Source organism: Phyllobates terribilis, unplaced genomic scaffold, assembly GCF_046119375.1.
Source record: "Phyllobates terribilis strain yellow unplaced genomic scaffold, ASM4611937v1 Scaffold_1__5_contigs__length_1240528914, whole genome shotgun sequence".
In the NCBI taxonomy this organism is placed as follows: Eukaryota; Metazoa; Chordata; class Amphibia; order Anura; family Dendrobatidae; genus Phyllobates; species Phyllobates terribilis.
Window position 1 is genome coordinate 274,727,487 of NW_027362761.1, and position 18,744 is coordinate 274,746,230.

An 18,744-nucleotide genomic window follows, 5' to 3' on the forward strand; every position below is an offset into this window, starting at 1 on the left:
AGTACAGCCATGAGTCTTCTTGGGAATGATGCAACAAGTTTTTTACACCTGGATTTGGGGATCCTCTGCCATTCTTCCTTGCAGATCTTTTCCAGTTCCGTCAGGTTGGATGGTGAACGTTGGTGGACAGCCATTTTCAGGTCTCTCCAGACATGCTCAATTGGGTTTAGGTCAGGGCTCTGGCTGGGCCAGTCAAGCATGGTCACAGAGTTGTTCTGAAGCCACTCCTTTGTTATTTTAGCTGTGTGCTTAGGGTCATTATCTTGTTGAAAGGTGAACCTTCGTCCAAGTCTGAGGTCCAGAGCACTCTGGAAGAGGTTTTCATCCAGGATATCTCTGTACTTGGCCGCATTCATGTTTCCTTCAATTGCAACCAGTCGTCCTGTCCCTGCAGCTGAAAAACACCCCCATAGCATGATGCTGCCACCACCATGTTTCACTATTGGGATTGTATTGGGCAGGTGATGAGCAGTGCATGATTTTCTCCACACATACCACTTAGAATTTTCACCAAAAAGTTCTATCTTCGTCTCATCAGACCAGAGAATCTTATTTCTCATAGTCTGGGAGTCCTTAATGTGTGTTTGCGCAAACTCTATGCGGGCTTTCATGTCTTCCACTGAGGAGAGGCTTCCGTCGGGCCACTCTGCCATAGAGGCCCGACTGGTGGAGGGCTCCAGTGATGGTTAACTTTGTAGAACTTTCTCCCATCTCCCTACTGCATCTCTGGAGCTCAGCCACAGTGATCTTGGGGTTCTTCTTTACCTCTCTCACCAAGGCTCTTCTCCCACGATTGCTCAGTTTGGCTGGACGGTCAGGTCTAGGAAGACTTCTGGTGGTCCCAAACTTCTTCCATTTAAGGATTATGGAGGCCTCTGTGCTCTTAGGAACCTTGAGTAATGCAGAAATTCTTTTGTAACCTTGGCCAGATCTGTGCCTTGTCACATTTCTGTCTCTGAGCTCCTTGGGCAGTTCCTTTGAGCTTATGATTCTCATTTGGTCTGACATGCACTGTGAGCTGTGAGGTTTTATATAGACAGGTGTGTGCCTTTCCAAATCAAGTCCTATCAGTTTAATTAAACACAGCTGAACTCCAATGAAGGAGTAGAACCATCTCAAGGAGGATCGAAATGGACAGCATGTGACTTAAATATGAGTGTCTGAGGAAAGGGTTTGAATACTTATGACCATGTGATATTTCAGTTTTTCTTTTTTAATAAATTTGCAAAAATTTCTACATTTCTGTTTTTTTTTTCAGTCAAGATGGGGTGCAGAGTGTGCTTTAATGAGAAAAAAAATGAACTTTTTAGAATTTACCAAATGGCTGCAATGAAACAAGAGTGAAAAATTTAAAGAAGTCTGAATATTTTCCGTACCCACTGTATAGCAAATTTTCCCCCAAAATAACCGTTTTGTGCATGGGAGAGAAAAAAAAAAGTAAACTTATTTGTCCCCTGTCTTGCAGTTCCATTGTTGTCCAGGGTCTGTCCCAGCGATATTTGTCGGATATGGAAAAGTGGGGCCAAACTTCGTGTTGATGCTACTCTGTTGGGTTTTGAGAACATGAGCTGGATCCGAGGAAAGCATAGCTTTATATTTAAAGAGGAAGGTAAGATCTGATATTCTTTATGACCTTGTCTGCCAGGTTCTAAAAATATTTGGCAGTTGTGGTTTTTATCATTATATTCTCTTCTTTGTTTAGACTGGGTACAAATCTGCATTGGGCTTTCACTTTTCAGTTCTGTTGACCCAAAACATAAAAAATGAAGCATGTAGAACGATGACCATTTTTAATTTATTTATTTTTTTTTAATCTCCGTTGCCTTCAGTTTTATTTGGCTACACCAAATTTCTGTGTTTTTGATAAGGAAATTAGTTGAGTAACTGGTGTATTATTTTTTTTTTTATATATTTTTTTTTTAAAGTTTTTGTATATTTTTGAAAGTTTTAATGCTTTTGTTTGCATCCATTTTTTTCATGGTCTTCCTTCACAAAAACTGGATTAGTTGAAAAACTCAAGATGTGAACATAACTTAGAGGCACTATCACCTCCTGGAAATTTTCTGATGCTAAAGGAGACAAAATATCAAATCTTACTCCAATATACTGTACTGCTTTAATGTTTGGACACACCTGTTCATGCAATGCTTTTCTTTTGTTCTTTTTTTGGATTGTGCACAGTTTGCAGTCTTGAGTTGCAAAGGAGCACATGGAAATAAGGAGTAATGAAACAAATTATAGTATTTGTCAAAACTTTGAGTCCTCAAAGTACCCAGTCCCCCCCTTTTACTCGGCCGACAGCTTTACACATCCTTGGCATCCTTCATCAACTAGTCACCTGGAATGGCTTTCCAACAGTCTTGGAGGAGTTCTCAGAGGTGCTGAACACTTGTTGGGTTCTTTGATATCACTCTGTTGTCCAACTCATCCCAAAATATCGCAGTTGGGTTGAGGTCAGTTGATTGTGGAGGCCATGTTATCTGACGCAGCACTCTATCCCTCTCCCTCTTGATCACATAGCTTTTACGTAGCCTGGAGGTATATTTTGGATCGTTGTAGAATTGCATTATAAACGGTGGTCCCGTTAAGTGCAAACCAGATGGGATGGCATGTCATTGCAGAATGCTGTGGCAACACTAATAAAGAAAATACAAGCCAAAAATAATGCAAAGAAATCACTTTATTCAAATATAAAACGTCAAGTACCATAAGTATTAATGTAAAGACAGCATAAGTGAGGCTAAAAAGCGTGGATACCTGGAAAGTGTAATGAAATAGAACCTGCCTACTATTACTGGAAATGGATAATTTAATGCCCATAGTCCAAATAGTGGCAATAACAACAAAGAAACACATAAATATACTCATGGGAAGTATGGCGTGGATTGTATAGATGGAGGATTGACCAAACCAAATACGCCACCCATATAAAACACTACATAACGTGTGTATGTATGTATGTGTATATACAGTACAGACCAAAAGTTTGGACACACCTCATTTAAAGATTTTTCTGTATTTTCATGATTATGAAAATTGTACATTCACACTGAAGGCATCAAAACTATGAATTAACACATGTGGAATTATATACTTAACAAAAAAGTGTGAAACAACTGAAAATATGTCTTATATTCTAGGTTCTTCAAAGTAGCCACCTTTTGCTTTGATGACTGCTTTGCACACTCTTGGCATTCTCTTGCAAACCCTTTTTGAAGGCCGGCTCTTCCATAAATGAACTCTTGATGAGGACTACCTGTTAATTGAAAGCCATTCCAATTGACTACTTGATGAAGCCGCTTTAGAGGATACCAAGGGTGTGTAAAGCTGTCAGAGTAAAAGGGGGCTATTTTGAGGAATCTAAGGTTTAACACATTCTAGTTTGTTTCACACATTTGTTTTTTTACTTCTTGTTTTCATGCATGTTCCTTTATGATTTTACTGTTTCAGTCTGAGTCCACAATGGGCACATTTCAATAAAAACACGGAAAACCATTAAATAAACCGATGTGACCCAACTTCTGACCAATACTGTATGTAGTATTGCTCTGTATATTGAAAAAAAAGTTTGCGTCTTATAGTCTCCAGGCAGCTTTTTACTGTGATTGAGAGGAGTTCTTATTTACCGTCCTACAAGATCAATGAGGGAACTGTGCAGCTGCACAAGTGTTCAGTCCGACACTGGTCTACCAGGGCAGAACGGAACAGGACCTGCATGGATCTTTCCCATGCTGATGGTCCTGAAAAGACATAAAAAGGAACAGGGCAGCAGGATAGGAGATCAAAGCTCCTAATTAGTTCTAGGACTTTCCATGATGTCACAGACTAGTGATCAGTCATATGACCCCAAAACACTTGAAAGTGTGGAGAATACAGTAAGAAGACAACTATACACCTGATTCTGAACTACTAATTGATGTAATTGATGTAGGATGCCTTCAAAAGTGTGTGTGTGTGTATGTATGTATAGAACTGTGCCCAGGAGTAGCACTGCAGAGTTGTGAAATGAGAAGAAATAAATCTTAATTACCGGGGACGTATTAGTACGCATATTTGCGTACTGCCCGTTCAGTGAGGGCTGCTGCGCTGAGCCCTCACTGAACGGAGCACATGTCAGCTGATTCTTACAGCTGACATGTGCCCGCAACAGCCGTGGGTGGAATCGCGATCCACCAGCGGCTGTTAAAATGTTAAATGCCGCTGTCAATCTCCGACAGCAGCATTTAACGCGCGCTTCCGGGTAGCGCGTCATAAGCCCCGCCCACCGGCGACCCCGTCACGTGATCGCGGGTCGCCGATGGGTGGGCATGACAACCCAGGGTCTGCAGCAGACGCCTGTGGTTGTCATGATCTTGTCGCTATGAGCGCCACCTAGTGGTCGGCGCTCATAGCACAGGACCATTTCTGCTGCATGCAGGGGACCTGCTCGTCCCCTGTACGTAGCAGAGGCGATCGGATAGTTGCTGCTTCTAGTCTCCTATGGAGACTATAGAAGCATGCAAATAGTAAAAAAAAAATATAAAAAAAAATAAAAAAATATAAAAGTTTAAATCACCCCCCTTTCGCCCCATTCAAAATAAAATATAAAAAAAAAAACCCACATACACATATTTGGTATCGCCACGTTCAGAATCGCCCGATCTATCAATATAAAAAAAGAATTAATCCGATCGGTAAACGGCGTAACGAGAAAAAAATTCTAAACGCCAGAATTACGTTTTTTGGTCGCCGCAAAATTGCAATAAAATGCAATAACGGGCGATCAAAACATCGGATCTACCCCAAATGTTATCAATAAAAACGTTTGCCCGATGCGCAAAAATAAGCCATCAACCAGCCCCAGATCACGAAAAATGGAGACGCTACGGGTCTTAGAAAATGGCGCTATTTTTTTATTTTACCAAATTTTGGAATTTTTTTTCATCACCTAAATATAAAAGAACCTATACATGTTTGGTGTCTATGAACTCGTAATGACCTGTAGAATAAGAAGGGCAGGTCAGTTTTTTAGCATTCAGTGAACGTGGTAAAAAAAATAAATAAAAAACAACTGTGGTATTGCACTTTTTTTGCAATTTTACCGCACTTGGAATTTTTTTCCCGTTTTCCCGTACAGGATATGGTAAAACTAGTAATGGCGTTGAAAAGTACAACTCGTCCCGCAAAAAATAAGCCCTCACATGGCCATATTGACCAAAAAATAAAAACGCTATGGCTCTGGGAACAAGGGGAGCAAAAACGAAAATGCAAAAACGGAAAATGCTCCGGGGCTTAAGGGGTTAAAAAAAAATAATAATAATAATAATTCATCCAGATTTCGTCCTCTGTGTGCAGTCAGCAAGAGAGATTTCTTCTCGTGTCACTGCTCTGTTGCAGCATCCGACTGAGGTATTAATGTTTATTATGCTGCAGCTCTGACAGTTGAGACACATCTCAGGAGCTGTTTCTTCTTTCAAACTGCAACCTGTCCTGACTATATCACATTCTTCTAAGTTGCCATTCCCTAGCAAGCAAAAAGCTGGGAGGCAGAGGAGTGGAGCTGTGCATTCCTGATAGGGGGACATTAGAATAACCTTTTAAATAAGTGTATTTTAGGCTAGAAATCAATTTTGCAATTGTATTTATTGTTTTAAAGAATTTTCAATGTTTTGTGTTCTATAGCCTCCATGTTGCACTTTCTGTTGCTAGCTGGTTTTGCCTTCTACAGCCTCCATGTTGCACTTTCCATTGCTGGCTGCAGAATGCATTCTCTAGGAATAAGTCTGTGAAGTAGTTCTAATGGGGACTGCTGGAAAAGGGAATTTTGGCACATCCACCCGGTAGTTTAAAATTCCTTTATTAGAAATCCATTAAAACGAGCAAATCCATGCAGAGATTAAAATACTAATGCGTTTCTGGCTTGACAAACACCCTTAATAGTAATCATGGATTTGCTGAAATTCCCTTTTCCAGTAGTCTGCAGTGCTGTGCTGACTGTTAGTTGACCAATTTTTCAGACCGCAATATGTAAAAACAAATTTTTATTCTATTTTTTAACCAAAAATGCATGTATTTGAAGGGGTTGTACGGGACTTTTTTTTCTTTTTTCTTCTTCATGGGCCCAAGAGCTTGCAGGTGGGTAACTAACTTGCTAACTACTTTCTTGTTGTGCCTGGCGCTGATCCTTGCCAACTGGGAATTCTGCAGCTTCCGGTCACGTCGACAAAGCAGCTGCTTCTTTTCCGCTCTGTTCTGTTGACTGGGTGTGACGGTCGATGTCACACTAATTAACAACTAGCTCCCTGCTGCATAACTGCAGGTCAACAGAGCAGCTCTGTTAACGCGAAGCTGCAGAATCGCCTTCAGGCATGGTCAATGATCATAGAAGCAGCGTCGGGAAGAATAGTCAGATAGTTTACTACCTGCCTGTTCTTACCACCATGAAAAAAGTCACGGATAACCCGTTTAAATAAAAGAAAGTGTTTATATCCTCTAAACTCTCGCCACTTAGTGCCATTTATCGACAAGTCCCTTTTGTAATATAAGCCTTGACATAAGGCTTTTGAGGGCTGATTAACTCACAGAAGGATGCGGCTTCTTTTCATGTTGAGAGCTTTTTAAATCTAATTTCCCAGTTAATGCTGTGAAGAAACAAACAGACTTCCAATGTCCACAGATAACTGGGCAGAGCTGATGGAGATCAACCACGATGACCGGACCGTCACAAAGGAACGCTTTGACATCTCGCAGGAAATCGAGGGCATTACTTTGGATTCGATGCAGCCAGCAGAGCGGGAAGTCAGCAAGAGGCTCACCTCTCCGGTTATTAACACCTCCTTGGACACCACTTCAATTGCATTTGAAAGGTAGTCCATGTACAGCGGCATGCCGGAGTTTAGGCAGTGTTACTCACCCATTTTAGTTATTGTTTCCTTGATGCTTTTAGCACATTCCAGGCTCAGAAATGTTATCACTTGGGACGTTTAAATATTTGGTTCTTCCTATTGATTGCAAACACCTTGTGGCATTGTATTATTAGGATTTAAAGTCTATTGGGCCGATTCATCAGGACTGGTGTAGCACACAATCACGCTACGCCATTCTTGATGGAGTACAGGAGGCGCCAAATTAATTGAGAGATACACACCACTTCATGAATTCAGCGCCTCTGCTGAATGAGGTGCGCTGCGCCTGAAATGCTACTCCAGTCAAAGACTGAAGTAGCATTTCTGGCCTATGAAACACCAGCACTGTTGATAAATTTGGTAACTTTTCAGAGCTTTTACGCCACTTTTGTATCAAAAAAACTTTGAGTCAGCCCCTGTATGTATTGTTCATAGTTCTTGACGTACCCAAGTGCAAGGAATGTATTTGTTTTTGAAAAATGCTGAATCCATTCATTAAAAAGGTAGGCACTACCAAAAGGGTCATCCATCTGTCTGCACCTATGGCTGTAATGTTTGTTTTCAGAGCATGCATTATCATTAGGGGAAGTCAGGCATAAACTTGTTGGTCATATAGCATATATACACTGCTCAAAAAAAATAAAGGGAGCACTCAAATAACACATCCTAGATCTGAATGAATGAAATATTCTCATTGAATACTTTGTTCTGTACAAAGTTGAATGTGCTGACAACAAAATCACACAAAAATAATCAATGGAAATCAAATTTATTAACCAATGGAGGCCTGGATTTGGAGTCTCCCCCAAAATTAAAGTGGAAAAACACACTACAGGCTGATCCAACTTCCAATGTCCTTAAAACAAGTCAAAATGAGGCTCAGTATTGTGTGTGGCCTCCACGTGCCTGTATGACCTCCCTACAACGCCTGGGCATGCTCCTGATGAGGTTGCGGATGGTCTCCTGTGGGATCTCCTCCAGACCTGGACTAAAGCATCCGCCAACTCCTGGACAGTCTGTGGTGCAACGTGACGTTGGTGGATGGAGCGAGACATGATGTCCCAGATGTGCTCAATCGGATTCAGGTCTGGGGAACGGACAGGCCAGTCCATAGCTTCAATGCCTTCATCTTGCAGGAACTGCTGACACACTCCAGCCACATGAGGTCTGTCATTGTCCTGCATTAGGAGGAACCCAGGGGTCACAAGGGGTCTGAGGATCTCATCACGGTACCTAATGGCAGTCAGGCTACCTCTAGCGAGCACATGGAGGGCTGTGCGACCCTCCAAAAAATGACACCCCATACCATTACTGACCCACTGCCAAACCGGTCATGCTGAAGGATGTTGCAGGCAGCAGATCGCTCTCCACGGCGTCTCCATACTCTGTCATGTTTGTCACATGTGCTCAGTGTGAACCTGCTTTCATCTGTGAAGAGCACTGGGTGCCAGTGGCGATTTTGCCAATCCTGGTGTTCTGTGGCAAATGCCAAGCGTCATGTTCCTCCTTACACAAAGACGGAGGTAGCTTTCCTGTTGCTGAGTTGTTTCCCTCTACGGCCCCCTCCACGTCTCCTGGCGTACTGGCCTGTCTCCTGGTAGCGCCTCTGGACACTACGCTGACAGACACCGCAAACCTTCTTGCCAGAGCTCGCATTTATGTGCCATCCTAAATGAGCTGCACTACCTGAGCAACTTCTGTGGGCTGTAGAGTCCGTCTCATGTTACCACGAGTGTGAAAACACAATCAACATTCAAAAGTGACCAAAACATCAGCCAGAAAGCATTGGTACTGAGATGTGGTCTGTGGTCCCCACCTTCAGAACCACTCCTTTATTGAGTGTGTCTTGATAATTGCCAATAATTTCCATCTATTGTCTATTCCATTTGCACAACAGCATGTGAAATTGATTGTCAATCAGTGTTGCTTCCTAAGTGGACAGTCTGATTTCACAGAAGTTTGATTTACTTGGAGTTATATTCTGTTGTTTAAGTGTTCCCTTTATTTTTTGAGCAGTGTGTATATATAGAGAGATGGAATGTATGTACAGTGGGTACGGAAAGTATTCAGACTCCTTTAAATTTTTCACTCTTTGTTTCATTGCAGCGATTTGGTAAATTCTAAAAAGTTCATTTTTTTTTCTCATTAAAGTACACTCTGCATTCCATCTTGACTGAAAAAAACAGAAATGTAGAAATTTTTGCAAATTTATTAAAAGAAAAACTGAAATATCACAGTCATAAGTATTTAGACCCTTACCTCAGACACTCATATTTAAGTCACATGCTGTCCATTTCCTTGTTGTTCTTGAGATGGTTCTACTCCTTCATTGGAGTCCAGCTGTGTTTAATGAAACGGATAGGCCTTGATGTGGAATGGCACACACCTGTCTATATAAGACCTCACAGCTCACAGTGCATGTCAGACCAAATGAGAATCATAAGCTCAAAGGAACTGCCCAAGGAGCTGAAGGCACAGATCTGGCCACAGTTGCAAAAGAGTTTCTGCATTACTCAAGGTTCCTAAGAGCACAGTGGCCTCCATAATCCTTAAATGGAAGAAGTTTGGGACCACCAGAAGTCTTCCTAGACCTGGCCGTCCAGCCAAACTGAGCAATCGTGGGAGAAGAGCCTTGGTGAGAGAGGTAAAGAACCACCCCAAGATCACTGTGGCTGTGCTCCAGAGATGCAGTAGGGAGATGGGAGAAAGTTCCACAAAATCAACCATCAGAGCAAGACATATGAAAGCCCGCGTAGAGTTTGCTCAAAAACACATGAAGGACTCCCAGACTATGGGAAATAAAATTCTCTGGTCTGATGAGACGAAGATAGAATTATCACCAAAAAGTTCTAAGCTATATGTGTGGAGAAAACCAGGCACTGCTCATCACCTGCCCAATACAATCCCAACAGTGAAACATGGTGGTGGCAGCATCATGCTATGGGGGTGTTTTTTCAGCTGCAGGGACAGGATGACTGGTTGCAGTTGAAGGAAACATGAATGCGGCCAAATACAGAGAGATCCTGGATGAAAACCTCTTCCAGAGCGCTCTGGACCTCAGACTTGGCCGAAGGTTCACCTTCCAACAAGACAATGACCCTAAGCACACAACTAAAATAATAAAGAAGTGGCTTCAGAACAACTCTGTGACCATGCTTGACTGGCCCAGCCAGAGCCCTGACCTAAACCCAATTGAGCATGTCTGGAGAGACCTGAAAATGGCTGTCCACCAACGTTCACCATCCAACCTGACGGAACTGGAGAGGATCTGCAAGGAAGAATGGCAGAGGATCCCCAAATCCAGGTGTGAAAAACTTGTTGCATCATTCCCAAGAAGACTCATGGCTGTACTAGCTCAAAAGGGTGCTTCTACTCAATACTGAGCAAAGGGTCTGAATATTTATAATCATGTGATATTTCAGTTTTTCTTTTTTAATAAATTTGAAAAAAAAACAAATGTAGAAATGTTTGCTTTCAAGATGGGGTGCAGAGTGTACTTTAATGAGAAAAAAAAAAAGTGAATGGCTGCAATGAAACAGAGTGAAACACTTATTTATACATATATAATATAATATGATTTAATTTATTATTAAAGGATATATACACACACTACTTTGGCAGACTTGGCTGCATGTGAATTAGAAGGTCAGCTATTCATGTGTACATGAATACATTTCCTCTGTATGGCCTAGCAAACCTTATTTTGACAATATGGCTATGTCCCCATAATGCAGAAATGCTCCAGATTTTTCCTGAGCGTTTCTCCATCTCCCTGGCAGAAAAAAACGCATGTGGATTGTACATGCGGATTGTACATGCGTTTTCCTGCCAGGGACATGAGGATGTGAAGCGTTCTTCACTTGCATTTCCACATTCGGGTTGACAAGACCTTTCCAAGCGATTTTTAGCATCACTTGGAAAGTGCTTGACAACTTGGTCACACTATATAAATCCATGCAACCAGCATGGATTTGTATAGTGTGACTGAAAAGAATGGTAAAAAATAAATATTATACTTGCCTTCTGGTGGCCCCCGGTGGTTAGACTATCGCGAGCTGCCGGCAAGCCAGGACAGATCAGATAAGGACACCGGGGGCCATAAGAAGGTAAGTATAATGTATATTTATTATTTTATTCTTTTTTTTTTACAGGTTCTATGGTACCCGGGTCCAGAGGAGAGTCTCCTCTTCTCCAGATCCGGGTACCATCCGCACATTGAACCGCATGATATCCGCATGTGCACATGTAGTCATGCGGATATTATGTGATTCAATGCAATTCAATGGCGGCAAAAACGCCGCGATTCCACAAAATAATTGGTAGTGCTGCGGATTTTTCCGCAATGATAATCTGCAGCGGAAATTTCCGCAGCATGTGCACAGCACATGCGGATTATCTTTGGGGAACATGGCAGGCCTTCTACCAAGCGTTTTTTTTTAAGCTTTTCTGCAGCAGAATTGCTGCTGCAGAAACGCTTAAACGCATAGTGGGCACACAGCCTATGAGCTGATCACTGAAGTTTCTGTCATTACATTTAGAAGTACAGGCATTTGACCACTTTTCAATTGGCCTGTAACTCCATTTTGTTAGTTTCATTATGAAAGAAAAAACTAAAAATTAAACAATTTTCTAAAGAAAGATTAATATGACAGGTATTGGAGAGCATGTCCATAAGTAAGAGACCTCTATTCTCCGTCTGAAATAAAACACTTCTTACCATAATTCTTGCTATTTTCATAATTCTCTCTTTTCAGAACAAAGTCTGGATTCTGGGGCTGGAGAACCGATAAAGCAGAATCGGTGAATGGTTATGAAGCAAAGGTAATGGTTGTGTATACATTGCCATCTAGATATAATGCTATGGTTATAAGCGCATGCTCTTTCTTTGTTCTACGGATTAATTAATAATTTTCTTTTCATCAGGTTTACTCTGCCAATAATGTAAATGTTGTTACAAAAACAAGGACAGAACATTTAACAGAAGAAGAAAAGTCTCGGTATAAAGGTAGCATAATATATATTTTTTAATGACCAATAAATGATATAGACAATATATGGCATAATTCCAGCAGTTGAAATATATAATTTTTTTTTCTTTCTTTTTTTTATAAACCACTTTACCACCTTGGTTTTGTTTTTTGCTCCCCTCTTCTTCCCATAGCCACTTTTTTGCGGGACAAGTTGTACTTTTGAACGACACCATTGGTTTTACCATATTGTGTACTAGAAAATGGGGGGAAAAAAATATAATTGCAAAAAAGTGCAATTCCACCATTTTTTTTTTTTTTTTTTTTTTACCATGTTCACAAATGCTAAAACTGACCTGCCATTATGATTCAAGTAGTGAAAAAAAATCCAAAGTTTGCAAAAAAAAAAAAAAAGTCTCCATTTTTCGGGATCTGGAGCTGGGTGAGGGCTCATTTTTTCCGCACCAATCTGATGTTTTATTGCTACCATTTTGGTGTAGATGCGATGTTTTGATCGCCCGTTATTGCATTTTATTGCATTTTATTGCAATGTTGTGGCGACCAAAAAAACATAATTCTGGCTTTTTAACTTTTTTTTTTCTTGTAACGTCTGTTACCGATCAGATTATTATTTTTTTATATATATATTGATCGGGCAATTCTGAATACGGCGATACCAAATGTGTATATTTTGATTTTTTTTTTTTAAACTTTTCGCATGCTTTAATAGTCTCTATGGGAGACTAGAAGCTGCGATCATCCGAAATGTTCACTTGCTATGTCCTCACTCGACCACTGACATCGGCGGTCGTGTGACCCGTCACATGACTAAATGACGTCACCACGGGTCCTTTTAGTCCACCGCGAGCTGCCGGCATGCCAGGACATGGATTCCGGGGGCTATCAGAAGGTAAGTATAATATTTATTTTTTTATTTTTTTACCATTCTTTTACGGTCACACTATATAAATCCATGCCGGTTGCATGGATTTATATAGTGTGACCAAGTTGTCAAGCACTTTCCAAGTGATGCTAAAATCGCTTGGAAAGCGGTTTTTCTGCCAGGGAGATGCAGAAACACTCAGGAAAAAATCGGAGCATTTCTGCATTGTGGGCACATAGCCTTAAAGGGGTTTTTCAGGACTACAAAATTGATGAACAGTTCAGTGGGGGTTGATCCCCCCCCCCCCCACAGACTTGGCAATCAGCTGATGAAAGGGACCACAGCACTTCAGTGAGAATTCATTTGCTCCCTTCTTTACACCGATTTATTTTTATTAATTTTTTTAAATAAGACTGCGCTGCCATATTAGTGAATTTGTGCAAGAGGAGCTACTCCTGAAAAGTGGGTGCATTTCATACTATGCCCAGTGCTGTGTGTATATGTATGTATTTGTTCTATATTAGACATAATGGGTTTGTTTTTTGTTTTTTTTCTTTCTTTTCATCCTTTAGCTGACAGAAACTTTTTGGAGTCTTTATTGGGGACTGTAGAGCACCAGTTTGGAGCACAAGGGGTGAGTGTTAGTGCTCTTTCTATATTTTACTGCCTTTTAGCGATCTTTCTATATAATCATGCTTTTGCCTTGTGTAATATATGTCTGTATTATCACCATCTCCTGAGCAAATAATTTTGTGTATCTCAAAGCAAAATTTCCTGCACATTAAAGGGGTAATCGAATGTAAAAAAATTTTTTTACAAACTATTGAGGATGTTTTATTTAAAAGATCAAAAACTACTACGCTCATCATCTTTTCCCCTAATGACTCCAGTCTTTATTTACATTCAGATGGCATGTGAGTGCTGCAGCCAATCGTTGCATACTGTGCCCATCACTGCTCAGTGGACCAGCCATGATGAAAGTAACACGTGATGTGACAGCCACTGGTTGGCTGCAGTATTCACATGCTGGCCACATGTAAACAAAGACTGGAGCCAACATTGAAGGGTCTGCACTAGATTGGTGGGTTTGAGGGGGTAAAATTAAAGCAGTTTTAGCTGCTCAAAATCCTCTATTTGATTTGCCATCTCCAGTTGGGTATTTTTGCCTGAGACTTTCTTTGCTAAAATGATCTTTTCATTTAGACCTAAAACGCTCCAGTTATCAATTTACTGCGTGGTCTTTTGAACAGAACTTTTTTACAATTTTATTTCTTAGGCTAACAAAATAATGTTATAATTTCTCGATGGCGCAGTTTTAACTAGCAGGACCATGTATTGTCCATGGCATGTAGTTCTAAATAGATTAAAGTCTTGTTCTGGAAGCTTCAGCTGCTTTTCTTGGGGTTTGTGTTCATTGACCGACCGTCTGCATGATTCGCCCTCCGATCTGTAAACTTTTACCAATCAGCGGTCGTTTAATAGCCTGTTTACGGAGGAAGACCAAAGTAAACTATGATCACGAAACGATCTGTAATAGATTGCTCAGTGCGTATAGGCTGCCATGGTTCTCGTTGGCTTAAGTCCTGTTAACACAACGAATCAATGAGAGCAATGATGTTTTGCTTTCTAACTATAAAAGACCCTGCCCAAATATTAATGTTACATGTACAGCAGGGAGGGGAACCTTTCTTCTTCCAAGGGCCATTTTGATATTTGTACCACCCTTTTGGGGCTGTACAAATAATGCGGTCCTGGCACTGGTGTCAGGACATAGTCTTTCATTACATGCGCCTCAGCGTTCAGTAGTTGAACACTGCTTGCGTGTGCTCACAATGCAAGAAGAAATTAAAGGGCTGGCGGCCATTAAAATACAGCTGCTGGCCCAAGCACTATAGTCCCTGGGAATCTGCCGGGGGCCGAATAAAAGGTCACTGAGGTTCCCCACCCCTGATGTACAGGATCTCATTACTCATGGACTGTCGCTGTCATTAGGCTTCCAAATGAGTGAGTGAATCATTACTTGGGAGAAGCAGGGTATAGGACCGGCTTCTCCTGTAACAGAATCTCCTCTTGTTATATTACATTCAGTTAATGGACCAGGGAGGAAAGAGGGTGGGGGTTGGAAGGAAATAAAGCATGTTATGTACCAGACTTGCAACGCAGGGTTTCATAGGAGAAGAACGGTGGCAATATTCTAGTCATGGCACACACGGCCTTTTAATACCAATATGGCCTAAAGGGAACAGTGCTCAAGCGCTTGTTGGTTTTGTCTCCGGTATACCTTCTCAATGTACTTGTATTACTGCCGTCTTTCAGGATCTTACCACTGAGTTTGCAACAGCCAACAATCCGACAGCTATCACTCCAGAGGAATACTTCAATCCTGATTTTGACCTTAAAAACCGGGACATTGGAAGACCTAAGGATCTGGCCATAAGGACCCAGAAGTGAGTAGGTGTGAATGAAGATTTGCATCCTTTCTGTGAGGACCCCTTCTTACGATTGTATTTTCAGCCCAATTGCCGTTTATGAAAAACCGACCGCACTTGGACCAATGTTATCCAATAGGACAGTGCAAATGATTGATGTTTATTTTTCTTTCCCTGACCAAATCTGCGTGTGAAAAAATATCGTAGCATGCACTAGTTTCTCCCATAAGTTGTATGAGACTCGCCCATTCAAGTCTATTGGTACCCAAAAAAAATTGGATGCCGTACAGAGCGACAGTATAGCACCCATTTTTTATCGATACATTGCAGTTCTATAGCATAGGAAACTGTAAGTGGGCTTGTAAGTGATTAATAGCTGCTGCTGTAAAAAACTGATTGCACCCGGATGATAAGGGAGAAAATAATCATCTTTTTCTGGATGAAACTGAACTTTTTTTTTTTTCTACTCTTGTGTGAACCTACTCTTATGCTGATGATTTTTCACAATATATCAGAATCTACATGTATGTGTCTATATTGTAAATTTACACCTAATACTTCATACAAGGATATTCATAGTGTCGTTGACTGAGGCATTAAATAAAGATAAGGTTCTGGCCCTCAAAATAACATTTACACAGAGGTCAAGGGTTCTTTTTATGTCCTTTTATTGATGTACATACAGCGAAATCCGAATGCAAAAAGAGGCTCCTGCCCAACGTTTCAACCCACATGGGTTTTCGTCAGGGGCTTTAGAAATCATATAAATTGGAGATTTGAAGAATGTAACGGTCTGAATTCGCTATGGATAGTGGATATTGTATGTCCAGTTAGTCAATGAAATAGCAGAATGTGGCCACAACCTGTACACTATACTGGGGATTACCGTGTTTAGCTGTTGGGTAGAGGAAACGAAGGTGTGACAGGCTATAGTCCTGTATGTGCAGCAAGGGTCCTTTATGTTGTGGCCTGAGGCATGTCTTACCGCTAATTTATGTGTGTATACACAAATATACAGTCATGGCCGAAATTGTTCCAGAAACAAAGTATTTCTCCCAGAAAATTATTGCAATTACACATGTTTTGTTCTACCCTTTTGGCCAGCAATGAGTCCAAATGTAAATCCCATTGACCATCTGTGGACAGATCTTAAAATTGCTGTTGGGCGAAGGCACCCTTAAAATATCAGGGACCTGGAGCAGTTTGCAATTTAAGTGGTCCAAAATTCCAATTGAGAGGTGTAAGAAGCTTGTTGATGGTTATAGGAAGCGATTGATTGTAGTTATTTATTCCAGAGGGTTTGCAACTAAATATTAAGTTGAGGGTGCCAACAATTTTGTCCGGCCCATTTTTGTGGTTTTTTTCTGAAATGAGGACCAATTTGCCTCTTTTTTTTGTGTTCCATTACACACACACAGGAAATAAACGTGTATAACAAAACGTGGAATTGTAATAATTTTCTGTGAGAAAGACTTCATTTTCTGCAACAATTTCAAGGGTGGCAACACTTTTGGCCATGACTGTATATAAAATGTATATAATGTGTGAGTGCTTTTCATTCTCCTCAGTATATTCAGTAGAAAACCTGTGACTTATTAACAGATTTAAAGGCACTCTGTGGATGTGCGAAGATTTCCCTCTCTCGCTAGTTGAGCAAGTCACTCCCATCATTGATCTAATGGCTCGGACAAGTTCTCACTTTGCTCATCTGCGGGACTTTATAACACTACAATTCCCTCCTGGCTTTCCAGTAAAAATAGGTGCGACTTTATGTACTATATGTAATGTTAGTAAAGTGCAATTATTGTGTAAGGAAAAACTCTGCATTCAAATATACTTTTCTCTAATTCTACATGATTTTCAAGATTTATAGTTTGTTGATAAATGTGAATATTGCTGTTTCCACTCAGAGGCTAAAAACACACAAATGCCACCTCTAACAGCAGAGCATTTGGTACAATTGTTATCCAACCTACGCAATCTTCCTGTTCTTAAATATATTATCAGGATCACTAATCCCTTTCCATTATTAGTATTCTAAAATGGATCGGTCACTGTTTTGATGCTGCGGTTGTTAAAGGGAACCTGTCACCAGAAATGACGCTGTTAATGTGCAGGTTAACAGTGTTATTATTCTGCCCGGCACCTGCATGCAGCCGAATGCAGCCGGGAGAAAAATGAACTTTTACTCTCCCTGCCAGCATTCGGATTTGGTCACGGGGAGCGAAGGTTCAGTCACCACCCTGAGTATACAGAGCTGCCTCTGTAATCGCGCCCCCTGCCCGTCAGTCGGGGCCGAAGAGCTTATAAAGTTCATTTTCTCCCCGCTACATTCGGCTGCATGCAGACGCCGGGCAGCATAAGAACACTTTTAACCTGCAGATTGACCACATATCTGCAGGTTAATAGTGTTATTTCTGGTGACAGGTTCCCTTGAAATAGATTGTCCTATCTGTAGAGAAATTTTGCAAGCTACTGCAGGAATTTATTAAACAAAATCCGGTATGGTCACCACCTGTAATCCTTGTTGATCCAACGTGGGCCACTTTAGTTTGTGGCGGGACCAGAAGCCATGACTTCCCATTCTCTCCTCACCTTACCACTGAGTCCTGTGATTGCCTGCAGTGGTCAGGTGACTGGGACAGCATGTAGTCAGAGACATGTCCAATAACGTAGATCACTGGAGTAGCCTGCGCTGATCCACATGTGTTAAAAAGTGGATATGCCTGATTTTATTATTTTCAATATTTCGCTACAATTTATAACATTTCTTTACAGTTCGGACAACCCTGTAAACACTAGGGACTGCTTAACATGAATTTTACAACGGACTATCTTTGTCCTTTAACCTCTTCACGACCTTGGACGTATATATACGTCTAAGGTAGTGTACCTGCATTTGATGTGGGCTCCAGCGTTGAGCCCGCATCTTTCCCTGCACATTGATCTGTCACGAGCTCACAGGGCGCCGATGTGTTGTCATGACAGCCGGGTGTCTGCAGAAGACCCCCGTGCCTGTCATTGTAAATCTCTTGTGAAGGCTGGCTCGTGGCTGTTGATAGGATGACGATTTCTGATACATCTGTAGCGCAGGCGATCGGATGATCGCAGCTTCAAGTCTCAAGTTAAAAAAAAAAAAAAAAAAAAAAAGAAAAGTTTTTTAAATATTTAATAGAATTTCAAACCATCCCCCCTTTTTCCCAATTGAAAATAAAACAATTACAAAAAATAAATAATAAAATACACGTATTTGGTATTGCTGCATTCAAAAATGTCTGATGTATCAAAATATAAAATGAATCCGATTTGGTAAACTGCGTCACGAAAAAAAAAAAAATCTACACTCCAGAATTGTTTTTTTGGCCTCCGCAACATTGCCTGTTGTATTTTACTGTAATCCAAACATCGTATCTACCCCAGAATGGTACCAATAAAAACTTCAGCTCAGGGTGCAAAAAAATAAGCCCTCACCAGATCCCTTACTAATTTCTGGGTGGGGAGGGGAAGTTGTGGATTTTCACCACTTAAAAAAAAAAAAAAACTATACATGTTTGGTATCTGCATACTCGTACTGACCTGGA

At 40.9% G+C, this 18,744-nt stretch overlaps 1 protein-coding gene across 3 annotated transcripts in view; it reads left to right on the top strand.

Annotated features, from left to right (window-relative positions):
- The window catches only part of ANKRD13A (ankyrin repeat domain 13A), a 50,291-nt gene that overhangs the window by 23,629 nt on the left and 7,918 nt on the right, over nucleotides 1-18,744 (top strand). For all 3 annotated transcript variants that reach the window (XM_073672859.1, XM_073672853.1, XM_073672860.1), the window contains 7 exons: nucleotides 1,466-1,609; nucleotides 6,656-6,845; nucleotides 11,639-11,705; nucleotides 11,808-11,889; nucleotides 13,307-13,368; nucleotides 15,051-15,181; nucleotides 16,766-16,923. In XM_073672859.1, the coding sequence (XP_073528960.1) occupies nucleotides 1,466-1,609; nucleotides 6,656-6,845; nucleotides 11,639-11,705; nucleotides 11,808-11,889; nucleotides 13,307-13,368; nucleotides 15,051-15,181; nucleotides 16,766-16,923 (834 nt within the window). The remainder of the gene's footprint in view (nucleotides 1-1,465; nucleotides 1,610-6,655; nucleotides 6,846-11,638; nucleotides 11,706-11,807; nucleotides 11,890-13,306; nucleotides 13,369-15,050; nucleotides 15,182-16,765; nucleotides 16,924-18,744) is intronic.